General features: G+C 41.6%; 1 protein-coding gene across 1 annotated transcript in view; it reads right to left on the bottom strand.

Moving 5' to 3' along the window:
- Nucleotides 1-18,703, bottom strand: part of COP1 (COP1 E3 ubiquitin ligase) — a 125,260-nt gene extending 106,557 nt beyond the window's left edge. Inside the window, exons 1-6 of the mRNA XM_054285696.1 lie at nucleotides 18,384-18,703; nucleotides 11,659-11,718; nucleotides 10,071-10,168; nucleotides 8,654-8,730; nucleotides 6,168-6,287; nucleotides 4,135-4,203 (exon numbers count right to left, since the gene is read on the bottom strand). Of these exons, the coding sequence (XP_054141671.1) occupies nucleotides 4,135-4,203; nucleotides 6,168-6,287; nucleotides 8,654-8,730; nucleotides 10,071-10,168; nucleotides 11,659-11,718; nucleotides 18,384-18,703 (744 nt within the window). The remainder of the gene's footprint in view (nucleotides 1-4,134; nucleotides 4,204-6,167; nucleotides 6,288-8,653; nucleotides 8,731-10,070; nucleotides 10,169-11,658; nucleotides 11,719-18,383) is intronic.
- Between the last annotated feature and the right edge of the window lie 1,400 nt (nucleotides 18,704-20,103).

Raw genomic sequence — 20,103 nt, 5'->3', positions numbered from 1 at the left:
GCTCAGTATTCTCCTTCAGTATGCAATGGTGCTGCTTGACAGAAATACCATCAGGTAGCTGAGCTAATAATATTTAAGCATAAATTATTTATATGATATATATGGTGCTGTCTAACTGTTTGAAGACATTCAAATACTGACCAGACAATTAGCAAGGTCTCTTCTTTAAAGTACTGAACATAAAAGTGGGGAGAATTAACTGATATAATCAGTTTGCTCACTAAGTGTTCAAGATGAAAGAACACGTGAACATTTAAAATTAACAAAGTTAAATTTGCAAAAGCATTTATGCAACACACGTATGAAAGCAAGAACTCTAAAAAGTCACAGGCAGCTGCATTTGGTTTCCTTGGAAAATAGTAATAAACAGCCACCACTACCAAGATATAATATTTCATTATTAAACTTGACCTTCCAGACTTTTTGGATCCTTAATATCAACAGAAGAGGACTCTGGATTAAAAAAACAAAAAGCAGAGTGTGCATTCAATTAACTGTGTACACATATGGAAAGGCACTCAGCCATGCTAAGTCTGCCTTAGGGACAGACATCCAACTGCTGTGAGTGATCAATACATTACTCCCCTCCAAAACTATCTCTTGTTTGTGCGAAAAAGTATTTTTAAGCTTTAGCCATTTGTTTTCAATCTTTTCTAAAGTAAGACTTTTTTTTTCTATTACTATTGCCAAGGATTTGGGTTTTTTGCCATACTGCTCTAGGTCAAAAAGAAAACAAAATACATAAACTTCAAAAGAAAAAGGGCTTGCAAGCACCTTTGTGCAAAAAACATGCAGTAAATTCTAGCTTGAGAGATCAACATTTTGAAAAATTATGAAGAGATCAAAACAGGATTTCTAATAGAAACTGCTGCAGGTGCTGAACCTCACATTTATCTTCTAGAGAAATTATGAGAGGGTGGCAAAGAGGCATTTGTCAAAAGACTTGACTGCACCAATATTCTGAAGTACAAGTCTAAAAGATAGTTTTCTTCTAGCTGTAAGCCTACTGCAATATGCTCAGAAGTCACCATTTCATTAATGCAAGAGAAAAAAATCCATAATTTACGAGTGAAGTAGGCAAGAAGGGTTACAGGTGGTTAATCATCTACTCTGAACTTGGGAAATACTATACAGGTACACTAGCTCTGAGGCAATATCTGTATTCAGTTACAAAAGTCTCTATGCAAGAACTTGTAGTATGCAGCAAATGAAAACTGTTAATAAAATCTTGCAATAGATAGTATTCAAAGAGGCATATTAGGAAGCAAAGTTACCAAAGTTCCATTAAACATTTAAGCCAAAAATTAGAAATAAGAACTCAGGAGCACACATTAAAAAAAATATTTATTAAAAACTTATCTTTACAGCTATGGCTTACTGAGTGAAATTGCATTTACTCTGCAGCTATCCAAGATTGAATTAAGAAAGGGAAAAAGGTCATGCTCCTCCCCATAATAAGGCTGCTTGTTTGACTCAATTATGTGCAATACATCACTGTTCCAGGGTCCGTATATATTCCTTGAGCTCAATTCTTAAACAGTCACTGTCAGAACCCAAAAAAATTCCTCTAACTACCCTCAAGACCCTGACAGGGGGCTCAGAGACCTTAGCAGAGTCAAAATCACGTTTTTTTTATTTTAACCCATTAAAACAATGACCAACTTTGTGCTAAATGTCACAAACCACAAAAGTTTAAATAGAATGATGGTGAATTTATCACTAAGTGAAAATGTAAAATTTTAAAGTTTTTAGAATAGAAGTTAAGAAGCAAAATAAAAGAATTTAAGCATGTCCAGTCTCTCCTCCTTCTTGTCCTCCTCTTCTGCTGTAATTGCAGCACTTTTAGATTAAAAACACACTAAGTATTAAAAAATTATTGTAAATAATGTACACGTAGTCTTTAATATTAAAAAATAACCACCCCAAAGCAGTCAGTATGCCTCAACCCAACCTACCAGACAAACCACAGCAAGTCAGAGAAAAAATGTTACAGATTAAAAAAAAAAACCACAAAAAAACAACCTTGAAAATGATAGCCAAAGAATCCTGTCTTCTTCTTCAGTCTCAAAGCTCAGAAAAAGGACTTTCTAACACCTCAAAGTCATCTCAACACCAAAAACCTGGTCAAGTCACCTCTCACAGGATCAAAAGAAACTACAGTGAATTTCAGAAGCTCTGATAACCTTGACTGCATCATTAATATGGTCACTTAACCCCCCATACTCACCTTCCAAGCCACCATCCCAGGCTTTCTGCAGTCTGGATACCTCAGCACTGCCTTACCCCAAGCACAAAATCCTCTGTTATCTCCACAAAGCCCCTCCAGAAAGGGGTGCTTGGCACAAGTTCCACCAGCTACAGAAAGGACCTCACCACTTACCAAAAAGGAAGCACCAATTTGCTCTATGTGTAAACTGACTGCCAAGACAGATTTTGAGATATAAAACTATCCTAAGGACTGGTCTGTACTTAGCATGCATTGCCCATTGATTTTTATCTTTCTTACGCTTATCAAGCAAGAGCAAAGACTGCTACAAGTCTGACAAGTCCTCATTTTCCTCAGAATAAATGGCAAGGCCAGACACTAAGCTCTAGGGCAAGGACAGAATTGACAGGCCTGCACAGAAGTCTTTGCAGATGTGACAGTCTGCATTTCACACTGGAATACAGAGGGGGGGTACAAAATAACATAGAAGTAGTCCTGGCAACAGAGGGAATACACAAGCAGGGACATGGAGGGTCTGAAATAAACTATATGTCCCAATAGTCTTCAGGATGTTCTGCAGATCTCTGTTTCAGAGATCTGCAGACAAAATTAAGTTTCTTTGGCCTTAAAAGATGTTACCCTTTAAAAATTATTACTAAAGCCAAAGAAATAGATACTGATGGAGATGAGAAAGGCATCCCAGGTACTGAAACTCACTGAATCAAGGTTGAAAGACACCTTCAAGATGATCTAGTCCAACCACCACCATACTAACTCCTAAACCATATCCCCCAATCCATATCCAGATGCCTCTTGGACATGTCTATAGACTGTGACTCCACCAGCTCCCTGGGCAATTTACTCCAATACCTGACCACTCTTTCAGTGAAAAAAATTTTTCCTTTTATCTAATCTGAACCTCTCCTGGTGCAGCTTGAGGCCATTTCCCCTCATCTTTTCACCTGAGACGTGGCAGAAGAGCCTGACTCCCCCCACTACAACCTCCTGTCAGGCAGTTAGAGAGAGCAATGAGATCCCCACTGAGCCTCCTTTTCTCCAGACTAAACAACCCCAGTTCCCTGAGCTGCTCCTTGTAAGATGTTTTCCAGACCCTTCACCAGCTCTCTTGCCCTTCTTTGGACTTCCCACAACCCTTGTTGGTTTTGGCCATGGATATCTGTTGGTGGACAGACTTGCTCTGGAATGACTCCATAACCAGACCCTCAAATCCATTCTGGATAAGGCTTCTTACACCCATACATGATTTCAAGTTTGGCCTTACAGTCACACTGTTGGGTCTTCTGTTCTTCACACCTTTTCTCAGAAACCAAGGACCACAAGAGCTCATCCTTCTACTGTTTCCATGATGATTTTTCTAGGTTTCTGGACTATTTGTGGTATCAGGGTTTATGCACTGCATAACCTTATAAAAGAAGAGTCCCAAACCATGTGTATCTGATTACAGAACTCTCTCATATTCCTTGAGACACTCATTTTAGGACAAACAAGGAAAAAGCACAGAATATTAATTCTTTTATGTCACCATATTAGTCATGCTATTTGATAAACTAAAGGAAAAACTTGGTAGTGAAAATATTTTCACTCCATCCCAATCTTTGATATTTTTCTGTGTTGGGAAAACAATCTTCTTTCAAGAAATTGATGTTCATTTACACCAAGCAGTCTCTGTATTCCCACATGCTTCACCAGCTTGAGATGAGAAGGCAAATGATTAAAAATTGAAGCTGTCATACATAAAGAGATTAATTTCCCTTCAAACCCATGTGTCCGCTGCCTGAGATTTCCCCCAAGCCCCCTTGAGTTATTCTTTGCAGAAATAATGCCAGGCTGACACATCACTTCACCAGAAATGCACTGGGAGAAGGCAGCACACAACACTTCACCAACTGAAACACAAAACAAGTTACCTCTCGTTTGTTTCTCCTGGCAACTTTAAGGAATTCCATAAGGATCTGCAATTGGGCAGCATGGGACTCCTGTAACACAGCAAATAAGGAAGTGTAACTCTTCTGTGTACATCAAGAGAAACAAATACTCATTTTACACACAGAAATCCACACAGCACACAAACTACTTCCATTTAGATGTTACCAAGAGCAAAACAGCTTAAGGAGGATTTTTGAAATGGTTTTTTAGTTTTACTTTTTCTCACAGGTCTTAAAGTTCTGTTTGGTTCACAACAAGTTTTTATGTGAAGGCAACAGTCCTTGTAACAGTTCTTACTAATAAGTTGAAATGCTTATTTTTTCTTTGGCTACTGCACCTGAAATAGATTTTGGAATACAGGTTCCTCACAGACTCTCCTATCCTGGAAGATTCTTAGCATCCACTTCATGATCAACATACTGAAGGATTAAGTATTTATATAAAAAAACACTTTTCCCAAAATTTACATTTATGCTTATGTAGAAGTTACTGCTGAAGATTCCTTCAGAGTCAAAGACAACAATAAAGTCACTGATGAAACTAAACCATCCCTTTCTAATATTTTTCATAACAGGTTTTTTATCTCAGCCATCTAAATCGTATTTTCACCCAAGAACTTGACAGGGCAAGATGAAGAGAACCATAGGAATAAAAATAACTAAAACCTATATAACAGCATTAATATAGCCCTAATCATATCACAGCATTCCAAGTTATTTTCACCACTTATCAAAATATTTATTATTAAAGGATTGTGAACATACAGTCAAAAAGGATCAAGATATAGGAGCACACAAAATCCAGGAAAGGAGGAGGGGACAGGGAAGGTAAAGACATTGAATGCAAAACCACTATTTTTCTACAGTTATTTTTTTTACTCCCCATGATCTGATAATAAGTGTGAAGTAAGTAAAGCTAGACAAGAAAAATGCTTTTAAATTATTCTTTAAATGTCAGGTGTGATTTCACTTTTTAGGCTTAGCATCCTTAGAAGATATTCATACTCAGAAATACTTAAACAGTCATATGCCTTCTCTGCTTCAGATCTGTCACAAATCATACTAAAAGGTACACAGAGGAAAAAAGTTTTATTCTCTTTTTCCCTACCAAAACTTCACCGAACCACAAAACCATATTTACAAGTCCCCATGCAATAAGGCAACATAACAGTCAAGCATATTTTGGGGTTACTTTCTTTCAATCAGAACCACAAGTTGTAAATATTGATTCTTTAAGAGTGTATAATTAAGATATTCCCAATACAACTTTTACACACATGTTTTAAAGCATTGTCAAAATCCACCCTTCTATTCAAAGTTCACTGGGTCAAATTCTGTAATAATCCAGTCTAATTTTAAGGTCTGGTTCACATAACTTGAAAATGATCACTTGAAATGAACAGCATGGAATGGCCAAATACACAGAACAAACCCAAACCAACCACATTTCAGTTAAATCATAGGAACAGCTTGCTTCATATTGGCTAAGTTTACAAACCAATTTCATAAACAAGACATCTGAACTTTTCTTTCAAGCATTAAATACTGAAAAAGCCTTCAGGAAAGGTGGTCATTCAGATTCTAAGTGTTCCAGTAAAAACTAAAGGGTGTGATCCTTTTCACATGCTCACTGTGTTTATTCTTTAATCTATATTCTGGACCTCTTCATCCTTATTACTAAGAAAGCTCTGACATTTACTTGTGCAACAGATAATAAGCAAACTTCTTCACGTGCTTGTCTGTGTCCTGTGAGTCATTTTCTCTTATCCTTTTCTGTTTTCCCTGTTTGTTTATACAACCCTGCCAGCAACAGCATTATAAGCATGTTATGGGCATCACAGCTGAAATGTTACTTCACTACAAAGGTCAGCAAAACAGCCACCTTTTAAACACCAAAACACAAAAGAAAATACTAAGCAATTAATTCACCAACAGAATCTTGCTTCCAGGAAAAGGTATCAAAAGAAAAAAAACTTGTAAATACAGTGTTCATTTAAAAAAGAGAAACTTCTTACTGCTTCCAACTGCTTCTTCTTTTGCACCAGCAGCTCCAGCATCAGGTTGACATTGGCTAAGTCAAGATTGTCTTGATCAGTTCCCAACAAATCTTGAATTATCTGCCACCTGTGGCCATTCTAAAAAGAGAACAAAAGATGTGGAAGAGACGGTGAGACCAAGCCATCCAGGGCTGCATATGCCATCCAAAACAGCTATTAAAAGCAACACAGCAATATTTCATCTCTTTGTAAAATTGCAACCCAGTTTTCATGCACTCAGATCCCCAATTCTGCCATGTGTGCAGGATATGGCTCCTCTGACCTACTGTGGAACTTCTTATCTTATTTGGAATATATTTGTGTTTCATGAAAGCATATTTGCTGCTGCTGCTGGGAAAAGATTATTTCAGAGCAACAATTTTATCTGATTTGTGCCCCAGCTTCTGAGAACATGTTCCTTTGGAGAGAAAAAAAAACCCCTTCACATTTATCCAAGCTTAGTTGGATTACATCTGAAATACTGTTATGCACCAATACCTTTTAATTTTTTTAAGGTCAAGTAATAGGTAAAACCCTCATGCTCAACTCAAATCAAAGAGGGTAGTATCAGCTTATTTTTCCTACTGTCACCTTTCAGATTACTCCTCTAAAGTGTAAGGGAAATGGGAAATCTGAGAAGATGATAGAGCTCATCAGGTTGATCTCATTTAAACTGCTTAGAGCTGTGGGGGACTCCTCAGAGAACCAAAATATTACTATACAGTCCATTCTTCCCTGAAGGCTCTTTTCTCTTCTTCTTATCAATAAAAAAAGCAAAAAAAGGCAACTTTAAGCACAAGAAAATCAGAATAATAGGTTGATGCCAGCACAGCTTTACATCAAAAAGCTTCAGGAACCAATAGGAACAGCTGAGACATCTAAAGAACACCTAAGAAACAAAACTGGATTAAAAAATCCTGTCCAAAAAAATCTATGACACTAAATCAATTTATTTAAATTGGCAAGAACTAGAAATACCATCCAGTCTAAATCAGATACTCTCTCAAGGGCTGTAGCCTTTTTCTATTAAGTACACTAAGAAAAATAAAATATGTAACATCCATATAGAATGCACAATTTTCATACAGTGCTCAACAGAACCTATGGAAACTATTCAGCCAAAAAGTCAATTTCAATCTGGAGTAACAGGGAAAAAACCCATGGTTTTTAAGCAAGTGAACAAGATTTGAGACACATTTTAACAGACTAATGCACTAGTTAATTGTGCTACTGCTAAACTACTCAAATGTTCAAACATGCCTTAACATGATTTCTTAATGAGACCATGACTATTGCATTTGCTGCAATGTGTTTTGGATGATGTCCCTTAACACCAAAAGTAATACAAGGCACATTAAAGAAGGGACACAGGAGCAACATTACTCTTTTTTAGATGTGTGTATTTTTATTTGCTGCCAAAAGGTAGACACACCACTGTTTTGGGCATGAAGTCATGGTAGATTGTCCAATTATTGATAGTTATCAAAAATAGGTGCATCTATAAGCATAGCTTTTAAAGGGTAAGACCAATTTCCAAGAAGCTACTGTATATGCCTTCAGGTCAGCTGTGTGCACTTCAAACCATATCTGGTTTATGCATATTTCATATTAAACATGGTATATGCATATTTTATAATGAATATAAAACTTACTGTGAGTAAACCAATGAATCTTTAAAGAATGCTCTTTGCAAACACTGACAGCACCAGCTTCTGCAACACAGCCCCTAAATTAATACCACTTTAATATAAGCTTTTAAAAACAGGTGCTCCATGGTTTTTAATATTATTTTGCAATCTTATTTATGAATTACAAAAGACAAGGATGTCAGACACAGCAGGTCAAGCATGAAAGTTTTTTGGCTCATGTCATATATTCTTTTTGATCTTAATGCAGAAGAGCATCCACAGGTGCTGTAGAGAGGTACTGAGGACACAGATCCTGCTCTGATTCTGTGACATAAAGCAAGTCTAGAAGATATCAAGGCATTTTTTTGTGGCATCTGAACCACAACACCAGACTCCAAACGTATCTTTCTCCCTCTTGTGGTTGGTATCAGCATTCCTGCAGTTTCCTGATAGAACACAGCTTCTCACATGTGATCAGACAAGCCCATGGCACTTCTAATCATTCACTGCTCTCATTGTAGCTGTAATTTCCAACACTCAAGGAAAATTATTACCTTTAAACAAGTGTACTTCCATGGGCAGTTTCCCAGGTTATATGCAATACATCAAAGGACACTTGGCTATGCTAACACAGCTTCTCTCTGCACATATTGCTGGAGGAAGAACAGCAGTTAACAAGGTAGAAGGGATCTACTGCCACTGATATTGGTATTATTCCCTCTTAAAGCAAGTTAAAGCATCAGCTCAGCAGTGCAATCTCTTCTCAGGTCAGCCATGTGATTACAAATGCTGCACAGAATCATTAAATAAATATAAAGTAAAAAAGTTGGAACATACGGTGCTACTCACTGAATGGTCCAGTTTGAGTCTTTTCTCCTCAGATCTTTGCTTCTGTTTAAGAATTAATTCATTAACTAAAAAAAAAAAATAAATAGGATATCAAAGAGATTTATTTAAAGTTCACCAAAACAGTATGTAAGACTCTACCTCAATGTATTTACTTTAGTTACTAATTCCACTGTAAGATGTTTTTCAGTGATTAAAACAGTAGAAGATGTCTCCACTTTTTTTTCCTTACCAATTTATTCTGTGGAGGTTTTTGTAACATATATAAATACTTTTTAGTAATCATCAACAAATGCAATGCCTACACATTCTCCAAATTGATTCAGTTCCCTTTTCTAAACACCCATGGTTCCTTGAGAAAGTTTTTCAACTCCAAGGCAAAAGTATATCACAGAAGAGTATGAGGGAGATAAATCAGGTAATGTTCCATTATAGGCCAAAAAAACCAAAAAAAGCACAGCTGAATAGAACAACTTTTTCCTTGAATTTTCATGTGCATTTCTAAAGATATATTTTTGCTATAATTTAATTTTCACCAATCTAGAGAATGCAAAGAGAAAGATAACTTCAATCCTTTGCACACATAAATAAACACAAGCTCCTCCCCTCCAACACATACCTCAAATCCCTGGCCAAAGTGTGCAAACACTCTTTGGCCCAACATGCACTCCAAGACCTGCCTCAGCACCATCTCCAGCACAACATGATTAGGTCTAAATCAGGATGCCCATTGCTGAAGCATTCCTTGGCTACTGTGGCTTTTCAGATATTTATTATTAAATTGCTATCTCAGCACAAGAAATCAACATTTGCTCCAATTTGGTATTTCACGCTGCAATGTGTTTCTTTTAATCTTTTCTCCACAAAACTAAGTTTTAAAGTGAATTTTCACCCAGCAACATGTACTCCCTCTTTAAGAGGCAGTTAGGATTGCATATAGGTACATGTATGAATATTTTCTCTGTATCTGATTTACACCTACATCCATCACATGGGCCTCACTACTGCAGCCAAAACAGCACAGTATCTAATACAGCCTCCACCCTTTCAGTGTCCAAGCTTGGTAAACAGGCCATGTCCTTGATTACCAGGCAGACAAGAGTGCAAGAAAATAAAAGTGAAGAGATTCACATCTCTAGCCATAAGAAAAACAGCTTTGCTTTTCACAGTATGGAAACAGCAGCAAGTTAATCTCACTACTGTCACTAAGCACACAGAACTGCTGGAGGCAGTGCAGTATTAACAATCTATAGCACTAACCTTTTTTATATAAAAATGACAACCAAGGGGCTGATATTTGGATTTTATGTTCAACATCCAGAAGACTGTAATTTACAGGACAAATTTACAAGTGCCTGCCTTCCTTAACAACTAAGATGTTTCTCATGCAAGCAAGCCTAAAGCTCACCTAAGAAGTTGGGATAAAGATGATCTATGTTGTCCACAACGTAGTTGCATTTGGGACATCTGTTATTGTCCTCCAGGCTCTGGTGAATACATTTATAGCTGTTCAAAAACAAAAAAACAAAACAAGTGAGCCCACACGAAGGAACAAAACATAAGCACAAGGTAAATAATATCAGCCTTAGACAAGGTGCATTGTTTGTGTTGTCAGCTAACAGCTGTGCTGCCAAGAACCTACAGTGGAGTCAAAACGTTCCAGTGTTTGAACTCAGAGTGTGCTACAGCAGAAAGCAAAGGTTTCTGGAAAGGATTACAAAATTTAGTCAAGTACTTCACTCTTATTTCCCTGAGGATTACTGCAATGTGGAGACTCCAGCCACAACACCATCTCAAATTCATGCTCCCCACCACTTCCACAGGCAGAGGTAGCAAACAGATTGAATTACTCAAAAGCAACTCTTCTAGATTAGCTGAATACTTAGCAATCAACATTAAAAGCATTTTAGGTAATTGAGCAGAGCTAACACCTTCACCAACTTCTCCTATTTCCCCCCACAGCTGCTTTTCTTACTATCAGTGGCTTCAGAGGTGCTCACTCTTGAATTGGGGGACAGAAGAATAAGAAGATGCACTTTTACATCAGGTTTAAAAGAGCCTGCTCGAGGTCAGATCCTGCTAGGGACATCAGATAGAAACATTGCTCCACTCCTAAATAAAAGTATTACAATGTTTCTCATCTTGGCCCTCTAAAAAGTTACAGGTCACAGGGATAAAGTGTTTCCACAGAGGGCACAAAATCAGCTATTATCTTACCTGCTGTAAATCAAAGCTCTTCAGAAAGTTACCTGAATCTGCTGCTTGAGAAAGTGCTTTATAACTACTATAATATTATTTCCAACAAGGTTTATTTCTAATTAGCAGGCACCATAAGAGCATAACATAGACAGGACACTATAGGACATCATGGTTCCACATATATACCAATCCCTAGAGGAGAGGTAGCAAGTGGCTCCAGAAGTGCCCCTAGAGGGTTCTGGCACTTCTCCATGGAACATGTGTTCCTCATGGCACCCAGAGATGACACAATGAAAAGTGAGTGGGGCCAGGCCAATTCAACACAACAGGGAAGCCTGAAGCACATCCTCTCTCACAAGGTCTAAAATAATTGCAATACACCATGTGCAGGCCACTTCAAACTGTGCACAGTCTTGTACAAAGGCAAGGAGGAGCTGCCAACACTGCTTTCAACACCTCTACAGAGGTGATGCCAATAGAGGTAAATTAACAAACTGCTCTGACTCTGGATAGTGGGTGTCACCAGCAGCTTATGAACATTCTATTTCTTTACAGAGGAAATATGGTGGCACAGCACTACTTGTTAAAGACACTTGGATTTTTTTTCTTTTTAATCTAACAGGTACCCATCTTTTAAAAATTTATTTCAACCTCCTTCTTCAGTGTAGGGACAAAAGACAGAAAAGAAACAAACTCAGAATGAAAGGGTATCACAGCAACACCTGTCTGTGTTACAAATCTCTTACAAATGCAGTAAGAGATGGACATTTTTTCTAATACAAGAAACCAAATATTACCAGAAGCTGTGTCCACATTTCGTCATGTAGGCTTCTTCAATCATATCAAAACAGATGGGGCTGGAAACAAAGCAAAACAAAAATCAGAAAGATGTCCTTTTTATGTTAAAATATGAAGAAAAGTATTATTAACTCAAAGCAACCACTTAATTATGCTTAGGTAATAATCTCCTGTATGTAAAATGAAAGGACATACTAGTGCAACAGCAACCAAGCAGTGTAAAGATCAAAAGGGCAATCCACAGTTCTTTGAACTCTGAATGATACTGTAGTTTGCTACAATTAGAAACCAGTAAGTGTTCACCCTTAAGCTTTTAACACCTGCAGACAACGCAAACAAAGCCAGAGAATCTTCAACAAGCAACGCTGCAGGAAAACCTTCACACTATCTGTACTAGGGTTCAAACAAAAAGTAAAAAAACCTGGCTTTTTTTACAGGAATAGACAATGAGGATATAAATGATACCAAAACTAGTCTCTCCTTTTTTTTTTTTTCAGACAATAGCTATCTATAATTTTTAAAAGTGGCACAAAGAGGCAGAGCAGATCAGCAATAGCAATGATGTCATGAGAACAAGGATTAATAAATGGGTGGAGAAGGTGCAAAGGAGGGGGTGTGCCTGCAGAGCAGTGCCAGGGTTGAGGCTGCAGGAGAGCAGGATGAATCCGACCAAGCCAAAGTGGGAAAGGTGGAATAACGAGTTAGTGACCAGAGCACAGCCAGCTCTCTGTGAGGGATCACCAAGAACCAAGCAGGGACCTGAAGAGAAGGATGTGTGAGCAAGCAGTGCTCCACAGGAACCTGAGCACAACAAGAGACAGGAATCCAGTGCTGTGGGAAGAAATCTGGCTCCTCTGTCTGTGACATGCTTGAAAGGAAAATGAAACACAAATGAAAGAAGAGGAAAGCTGCATCCATCATACTCCCAGTGACTCCTGTGGCTGCTCTCCCTGATAACTGGTGGGATTTGCTGTCACAAATCATCTCCAGGTCTTGGCAAGCTAGCCAGCAAGATGCCATGGGCAGCAACATGACAATTGTGCACATAACACATGGATCAGCTGGTCACAAGCTTCAGCTTGTTTTCACTGCCTTACAGAGACCCAAACGCTCCCCTCTCACTCCCTCAAGTCCACACCAATCTCAGCTCCCAGAGGCTTTCACCAGCACTTGTTTTCTTCAGCAACAGCCTCCTCCCACCTTCTGCCAACAAGACAGTTCTCACCGAAGGAGCTGTTAATAAACTGTTAACAACTTCTGCGAAGCAGGAATCTTTTCTGCATCCAAAACTCAGATCAGACTGAAAAAAGCAATGCTTGTCTGAGCAGGGGAGGGGAGCATCTCCACAGAAGGCATTCCCCATTCTGTAATCTATTTTAGAGTATACTAATGTATACTCTATATAAAGTATAGTTGTTACCCCATTAGAAAAGAAATCTCAACAAAAACAGGAGAGAGGAAACACCTCTTAAATACTTTTAAAGCACACAGAAATGAAGCTGTGGCCCCTGCTAATGCAAGCCCCTGCTCTGAATCACTATACTGGAAAACACAGCTGTATGAAAGGTTTGTCCAGCCTAACATACAAGCCAGGTTGTCCTAAATATTCCACCAAATCACCTGTATAAATACCTGTATAAAGGGAAACAAATCAAACCAGAATGCTACTCTCTGAATCAACTGAGCCATCTCAAAGGAGGCCTCAAAAATAATTAATACACACCTGTTCCTCTTCCCCCCAGACAGACCTTTTTCTACACTTGCCTTGAGTAGCACCAACTTCAGGAGTCCAAGTCACTTTTTTCAAGTTGTTTAGTTTCAAGGCACTGTTTAGTCAGAATAAATCACAACCAAACTCAGCCAGCACGGGCTGATTATTAGGAGAATAAGGAGGATAAGGCACCTCTGAATTCTGTTAGCTGGACTTTAAAAGAGGAAGTCTAAGACTTAGGGTTAGATGAGTATCTCAGGGTAGTTTCTCCCTACTGGCACTGGTGATGAACAGTTTAACTTCTTGACCTTCCATTCACACTGAGGTATGTGCTCTGTGTCATGCCAGAAACTGCTATTCCCCACAGGGCCAGAGGTGATGCTCCTAATACCCTGCAGCAATCAACAAGGCTGTAATGCTCCCCTGTCTGCAGGAGAACATCACAAATTAGAGCTAAAATAGGAAGATTACCTCCTAACATGCCAGCCACACAAGATCACTGTTCCCAAACTACTCCTTCATACCAGTTTGACTGGAGAAGTGACAGAGCCAAAATAGTTGAGAAAAAGCAATCAGGGCCAACAAATAGAGCTATTCAGTACCAGGGACATCATTAAAGGTACTGAAGTTTCCCTTAAGAACTGTTTCCCCTGAAATGCTCCCTGATTTACAAGTGGAAACAAGATTGATATATTTTAATACATACTGAAGCCAATCTGACTGCAACATGTGAAAGTTGCTATGCAACAGTTGTTTGAAGCTAATCTAATACAAAGGGAAAGTTAAGAAAGAAGTGGAGGGATGGGAACTTGCGACATGTTACAGTTTGTAGTGTAACTGCAACTGGGAAGCACAAGTGTGGTGCAATCAAGGCTTCTGTGCATGAGGCAGCTGATTCTCTACTTGTGTTAAGCAGCAGTCAGGTTAAAGGGATGCAAACAACTTCAGCAAGTCAAAAATGTCACTGATCTCTAGGAAATAAGGTATCAGTACCTAATAAACACTATTTTTTAATCCAGCACTGCAAAAGTTTAGCATTCTTTCTCTGCAGGGCAGACCTCAAACATTTTAAACATCTACTTTAATCAAGTTCATGGCTCTAAGTTTTACCAGGTGTTTTTCAGGCACCTCTCAAGAGTGCTAATGTCACCCTACTGCTCCACAAACACCTGGCTGAAGTGGTCACTATGATATTTAAACACACTTCAACAGCAAACAAGATTTATTATGGTGCCTGCCTCCTATTCAGCTCCTCTCTGGTCTAATCAGAGACCAGGACTTGCTGCAGGCTCTGTCCTTCCCATGGAAGGTGGCCAGGTTAAAGATCACTGCTGGTACTATCTACTCACTATGAAGCTCTAACAACAGGTAGTCAAACTCATTGTACATGGTATGCCAACAGCTTGCTGTGTTTTTAGTTTGTGACTTCAGGGCAAATTTGTAATATTCCTTAGTAAAATTGCTTTCCAGACCACAAAAATGGGAATGACTACACTCAGCCCATGCCTGGATTAACAGGTAACCAGCTGAGGAAAGAACTGGTTTTAAAAAGCCATGAACCTGCAAGCCCAGGTGGCACACAGCCCTTCCCACAGCTGAGCTGTGGTACTGGGTGCTGAACTCCAGATCAGCACGCAACACCCCCCTCCCATCCACGATTTGTGCCAGAGCTCAGAAACAAGGACTGCTATGGAGCAGGCACTGGAGAGCCAGGTGAGAGCCACTCCATGCAGGGAGCCAAGCAGACAGCAACTGGTTTTAACGAGGTTTAGTCAATCACTAACTGGGAGGGCTAATACAAGGCCTGGGAAAACTAAGCAATTACATTGCTGGGCAGCAGAAAATCACCTGATTAGAGAAGCCACTCTCAGACACTCTCCAGGCAAGTGGAAAGACACCTGGCTACAGGAGCAGCACAAAAATACCTTTATGTTCTGCAGCCTGCACTAAGAGAAGCAAAGTTTTCCCTTTTATAATAAAGTTCTCCACTAAGTCAGACCCACCTGCAGTCCTAACTGGAGTTACACATTTCCAGGCAGAAGGTGACACACACCACAAACAGGAGACACCTGCAAACTCCTGAACATACACCTGCTAAACATTTCACAACCCAAAGCAACCACACAAGCCAGTGTTTACCCTGGAGCCTCTGTCTCACTTGAGACAATGCTTTCAGAGTACAGGCAGGGAGGTCTGATATTGACATTACTGAGGGAATTTGCACTTGCACCTTGATGTTCAAAACTCACCCAAACTTCTTTATGCTTTCCCACCTTCCACTGGGTACAGGAATAATCTACCCCTGAGTTTTACAGCTGTGGCTAACAGCAACTCACAGCTCATGTTCAGAAAAATTATCAAGTGCTCTCTGCAGCTGGCAGCATCTTGAATTATCCTTACAGAGGCAAAAAGGGCATAGGGGGAAGCTTCTGTTTCTCACATTGAGATATGTAAAGCTTGTTTAAATCAATTATTTAAATGAACACACACCTGCCTTCTTGAACATTGCTCAAAACTCCAGAGCTGCCCAGTTTGGTTTATTTCTACAGAACTGTATTGCTAACTCAAATTAAAATAAAGATAGATACTGTTATTTGAAGCTAGAACAATAATAAGTAAGAACAAGCCCTTTAGCCCACAGAAATATAGAGTAATGAAAAACCCAAGTAAACTATAATCATTGTCTGCTCTTAAAGCTTCTGACCTGCACTTCAGTATGCTCAGTGTGGCTCTTGTAAATACTAAGAAAAGACATTTTGCCCTGAGTACTACCGGGCTGATCTCTTTCCTCTCACTTGTTCAGTCAGTGGTGCTTCTCAATGAGGAGAAAACAGCTAATTACAGGTTCTCCTTAAGGCATGTACAGTACTTACCTGCAGAAAAAAAAGCAAGAAGCTCAGCTTTCTAAGCCATCTAAAAATATGTCAAGTCTACAAATTGGTTATGGGTGTAATTTCCTTTCCAAACCCCTCATTTCTACAACGGACAACAAAATAGGAAATAAGAACTGACTGGAAAGGGCAGGGAGCCATGCTGGCAGAACTCTACTGCCAGAGTGTAAGAGCAGAGGGAACAGAGGAGAATGGGGACTTGCAATTGTGTTCACACCCCATCACCAGAAAACTTGTGAGCAACTGAGCTCACACCAAGAGCTCTTAAATCCACCTAACATGGCCTAGAACCAGAGCAGGGCATCAGCTGATGACAGCAGTCCTCCCATTCAGCTGAGCAAACTACTAACTACAGTAACAAGCAGTAATTTTTGACTGTTACTTATTCCTAAAAAGAATTACTTACTGTTTTTCTTACCACTAGCTTCTTAGCAGCTTCAGGTTTTCACTTCAGCAGCAAAGGTATTTCCTATCAACTCTGCTAAACATTTTACAAGCTGTAAAGTTAAGCCAAAGGGTTTTGAGACAACACCTGTCCTCTGGGAGATGCCTCACATCCAATCCTCACCTGTAAGTCACAGCTTATATTAGAGCTGGCAAAATCATCGTGGAAGCTGTCGCCCACTTATAATCATCTTTTTTTTTACTATTTCTTTTCCATACATGACTTTCCTACAACTTGATCTTTTTCCCTGTTTGCATTTCCCAGATGCAAACACCTAACCTTTCCTGTTCCCACATTTTAGCACATCCAGCCAGCTACAAAAATCAAACCTACTTCTTATGTTGGGAGGTCTGAAACCCACCAGCAACAGGTTCTCTTCAAAACTACAAATTAGCAACAGTTCTCACACCATGGGCCTTAGTTTGCCAATTATGTTGAAAGGTGATTTCCAGCTATGAGCTACAGTTGGATGGCCGGATGTTAGAAAACAACATCTGAAAAATGTTTAAACCATCACAGAAGAAATTCCCTACTAATCTGGTTTTAGGGGCCTGCCTGACACAAAACTTATTGCTGTTTTAAACTAGACAACCTTTCCCAGCAACAGGGGCAAACCAAGCCAGCTTTGCTGGAGCTATCAACCATCATGAGGCTCCTTGGACTTCCTTCCAGAGGGGCACTTAATCCTTTGCTGAATCTTCTTCCCAAGATGAAAGGGCTCCAGACCACCTGAGATCACACTGTCCAGGAAAGCAAGGCAGCTGCTGTGTTGTCAGAACATCTCGTGCTCCAGGGCCTTTCCAACAACTTGGGTGCACTCAAGGAGGAACCTGCCAGGAATAACCTGATTCTGCTTAAAAATAGAGAGGGTGGAGGCAATGGTGCTACACAGGGCCAAAACCAGACAAAACCAGAGAATCAGGCTGGAAAAGACCTCTGAGATCAAGTCCAACCTATGACCCCATACCACCATATCAACTAGTGGTGTCAACTAGCCGAGTGCTGTGTTCAGTTGATCTCTGAATAGCTCCAGGGATGGTGACTCCACCACCTCCCTGGGCAGCCCATTTCAATATATAATCAACCCTTCTGGGAAGAAATTCTTCCTAACATCCAATCTAAACCTCCCCTGGCGCAGCTTAAGGCTGTGTCCACGTGTCCTGTTGCTAGCTACCAGAGAGAAGACTCTGATCCCCACCTGGCTGCAACATCCTCTCACAAAGTTCTAAAAAGTGATAAAGTCCCCCTCTGAGCTGCTTCTCCTCCCTGGGCTCCCCATCTCCCCTACCAGCTGGTCCTGGGTTAGGGTTAGGCTCCTGCCCCTTCCCCAGCCCCGCTGCCCTTCTCTGGACCCTCTCTAACAGCTCCATGTCCTTCCTGAATTGAGAGGCCCAGAACTGGACACAGGGCTGGAGGTGCGGCCTCAGCAGAGCCCAGCACAGAGGGACAATCGCTCCCCTGGCCCTGCTGGCCGCACCATTTCTGACAGAGAGAGGCACAAAAGAGGGAAAACCCCAAAGCCACAATCCCCGGAGGGCAGCAGCCGCTCCAGCGCCAGGAGGGGCTGCCGGCTGCTCCCTCCTCCCGCCGCTATTCTACACACGCTCCCCAGGCTTCCCGACGGCATGGCGGCGCCCCGGCTTCCCCCAGCGACATATCGCGACATATCGCGCTCACCACACGAAGTCGTTGCTCTTGTCCTCGTAGGAGTTCATGAGCCCGTTGCAGAGCGGGGTGAGCAGCGGCCTCTTCCTGCCGCCGCCCCCCGGCGCCGCGGAGGAGCCGCCGGGCCGCGCCGCCCCCGCCGCCAGCCGGGCCAGCCCCGCGCCCGACCCCGACACGGCCGCCGCCACCAGCACGGGCCGCGCCGCCGCGCCGCCCGAGGAGGACGAGCCGGGGGCCATGGCCGCCGAAGAGGAGGAGGAGGATGACGAGGAAGAGGAGGCCGGTGTGGCGGCGGGCGGCACGGCGGGGTGCGGCGGGCGGCTGCCCGACATGCCGAGGCCGGGCCGGGCCGGGCGGAGCGGCCTCAGCACATCCCCGTGCGCACGGAGAAAAATAAAGTTCCTTCAAAGAAAAAAAAAAAATGGGGGGGGGGGGGGGGGAAAGGGACAAAAAAAAAAAAAAGAAAAATGAGAAAACCCCACAATTAAAAAAAAATAAAAAATCCAAACCAAAACGGCGGCCCCGGCGCGGCGCTTGTTCAAGCTTTATTGACAGGCGGACAGAGCGGCCGCGCGTGCGCGGGGCGGGGCCGCGCCCCTGAGGGGCGGGGCGGGGCGGGGCCAAGCTGCGCTCCCCTCAGGGACCGGCGGCAGCCGGGGCTGCTGGGGGCTGGGCTGTGGATTTCCTCTCACAGCCTCGGAGCGCGGGCCAGGAGCTTCTAGCTGTACTTTAAGCTGCTCCTTCTGACACCACATCTAGTGGTGCGCAGTCCTGAGGCACAAATCTGTTGAGCGGCCGAGGGAACTGGTGGGGCTCAGCTTGTAGAAAAGGGAGCTCAGGGGGACCTTCTCGCTCCCTGCGACCATCTGACAAGGGGTCGTGGCCAGGTGAGGGTTGGACATAGTCCCAAGCTGAGCCAGGGGAGGTTCAGGCTGGACATAGGGAGGAATTTTTTCACGCTCAAGGGTGATTATGTATTGGAATGGGCTACCCAGGGAGGCGGGGGAGTCACTGTCCTTGGAGGTGTTTAAGGAAAGACTGCATGTGGTGCATGGTACTCAGTGCCATGGTCTGGTTGGCGGTTTTGGGTCATAAGTTGGGCTCAATGACCTCATGTGTTATGAGTAGAAAAGCTGCCAATTTTTTTAAAAGGTTGCAGAGTTCACAGGTTGGGCTAGTTGCTGCCAGGGTGGAGTTCTAACTGTTTGTTGTTGTAATCATCTGTCGTTTTCGTTAACTACCTGTCGTTGATGGTTAAGAATTCCCCCTTTTGTCCAGTGACACCCTGCTGCTTCCTGGAGGATGGCACCCAGGACGGTGAAGAGGAGGGGACGTCGGAGTTGGCATGCAAATGACATCGGAACCATGCAACAGGAGAAGCCCCTCTCCAAATGTAGCAAAAAACCCCTAAAAACAATGAGCCAACACAAAATTGACGAATCAGTGATGTCTAGACGTGAGGAACAGAATCCAGTATCCTCTAAGATCCTTTTTACCCCTAACCTAAAAGATGTCGGCTAGACGGAAGACTTCGAAAACTGGAATATCGGGAATCTCCTGAAGCTCTCTTGAGGATGGAAGGCCCTACTTTGCCTGCATACCAATAGACAAAGCTGCACTTTTTCTTCTCCTCTGTGTCACTCCTGGAAGCGGTGGTGGCATGAGTGTGACCCGTCAGTTCTCCACTCCCGAGCTGATCACTTTTAATAAAGGCATAAAAAAGGAAAAAGAT

Source organism: Melozone crissalis, unplaced genomic scaffold, assembly GCF_028551555.1.
Source record: "Melozone crissalis strain CALT ecotype California unplaced genomic scaffold, PUWL_Pcris_2 ptg000045l_1, whole genome shotgun sequence".
Classification (NCBI taxonomy): Eukaryota; Metazoa; Chordata; class Aves; order Passeriformes; family Passerellidae; genus Melozone; species Melozone crissalis.
This window is presented reverse-complemented; position numbering and strand designations above follow the sequence as displayed.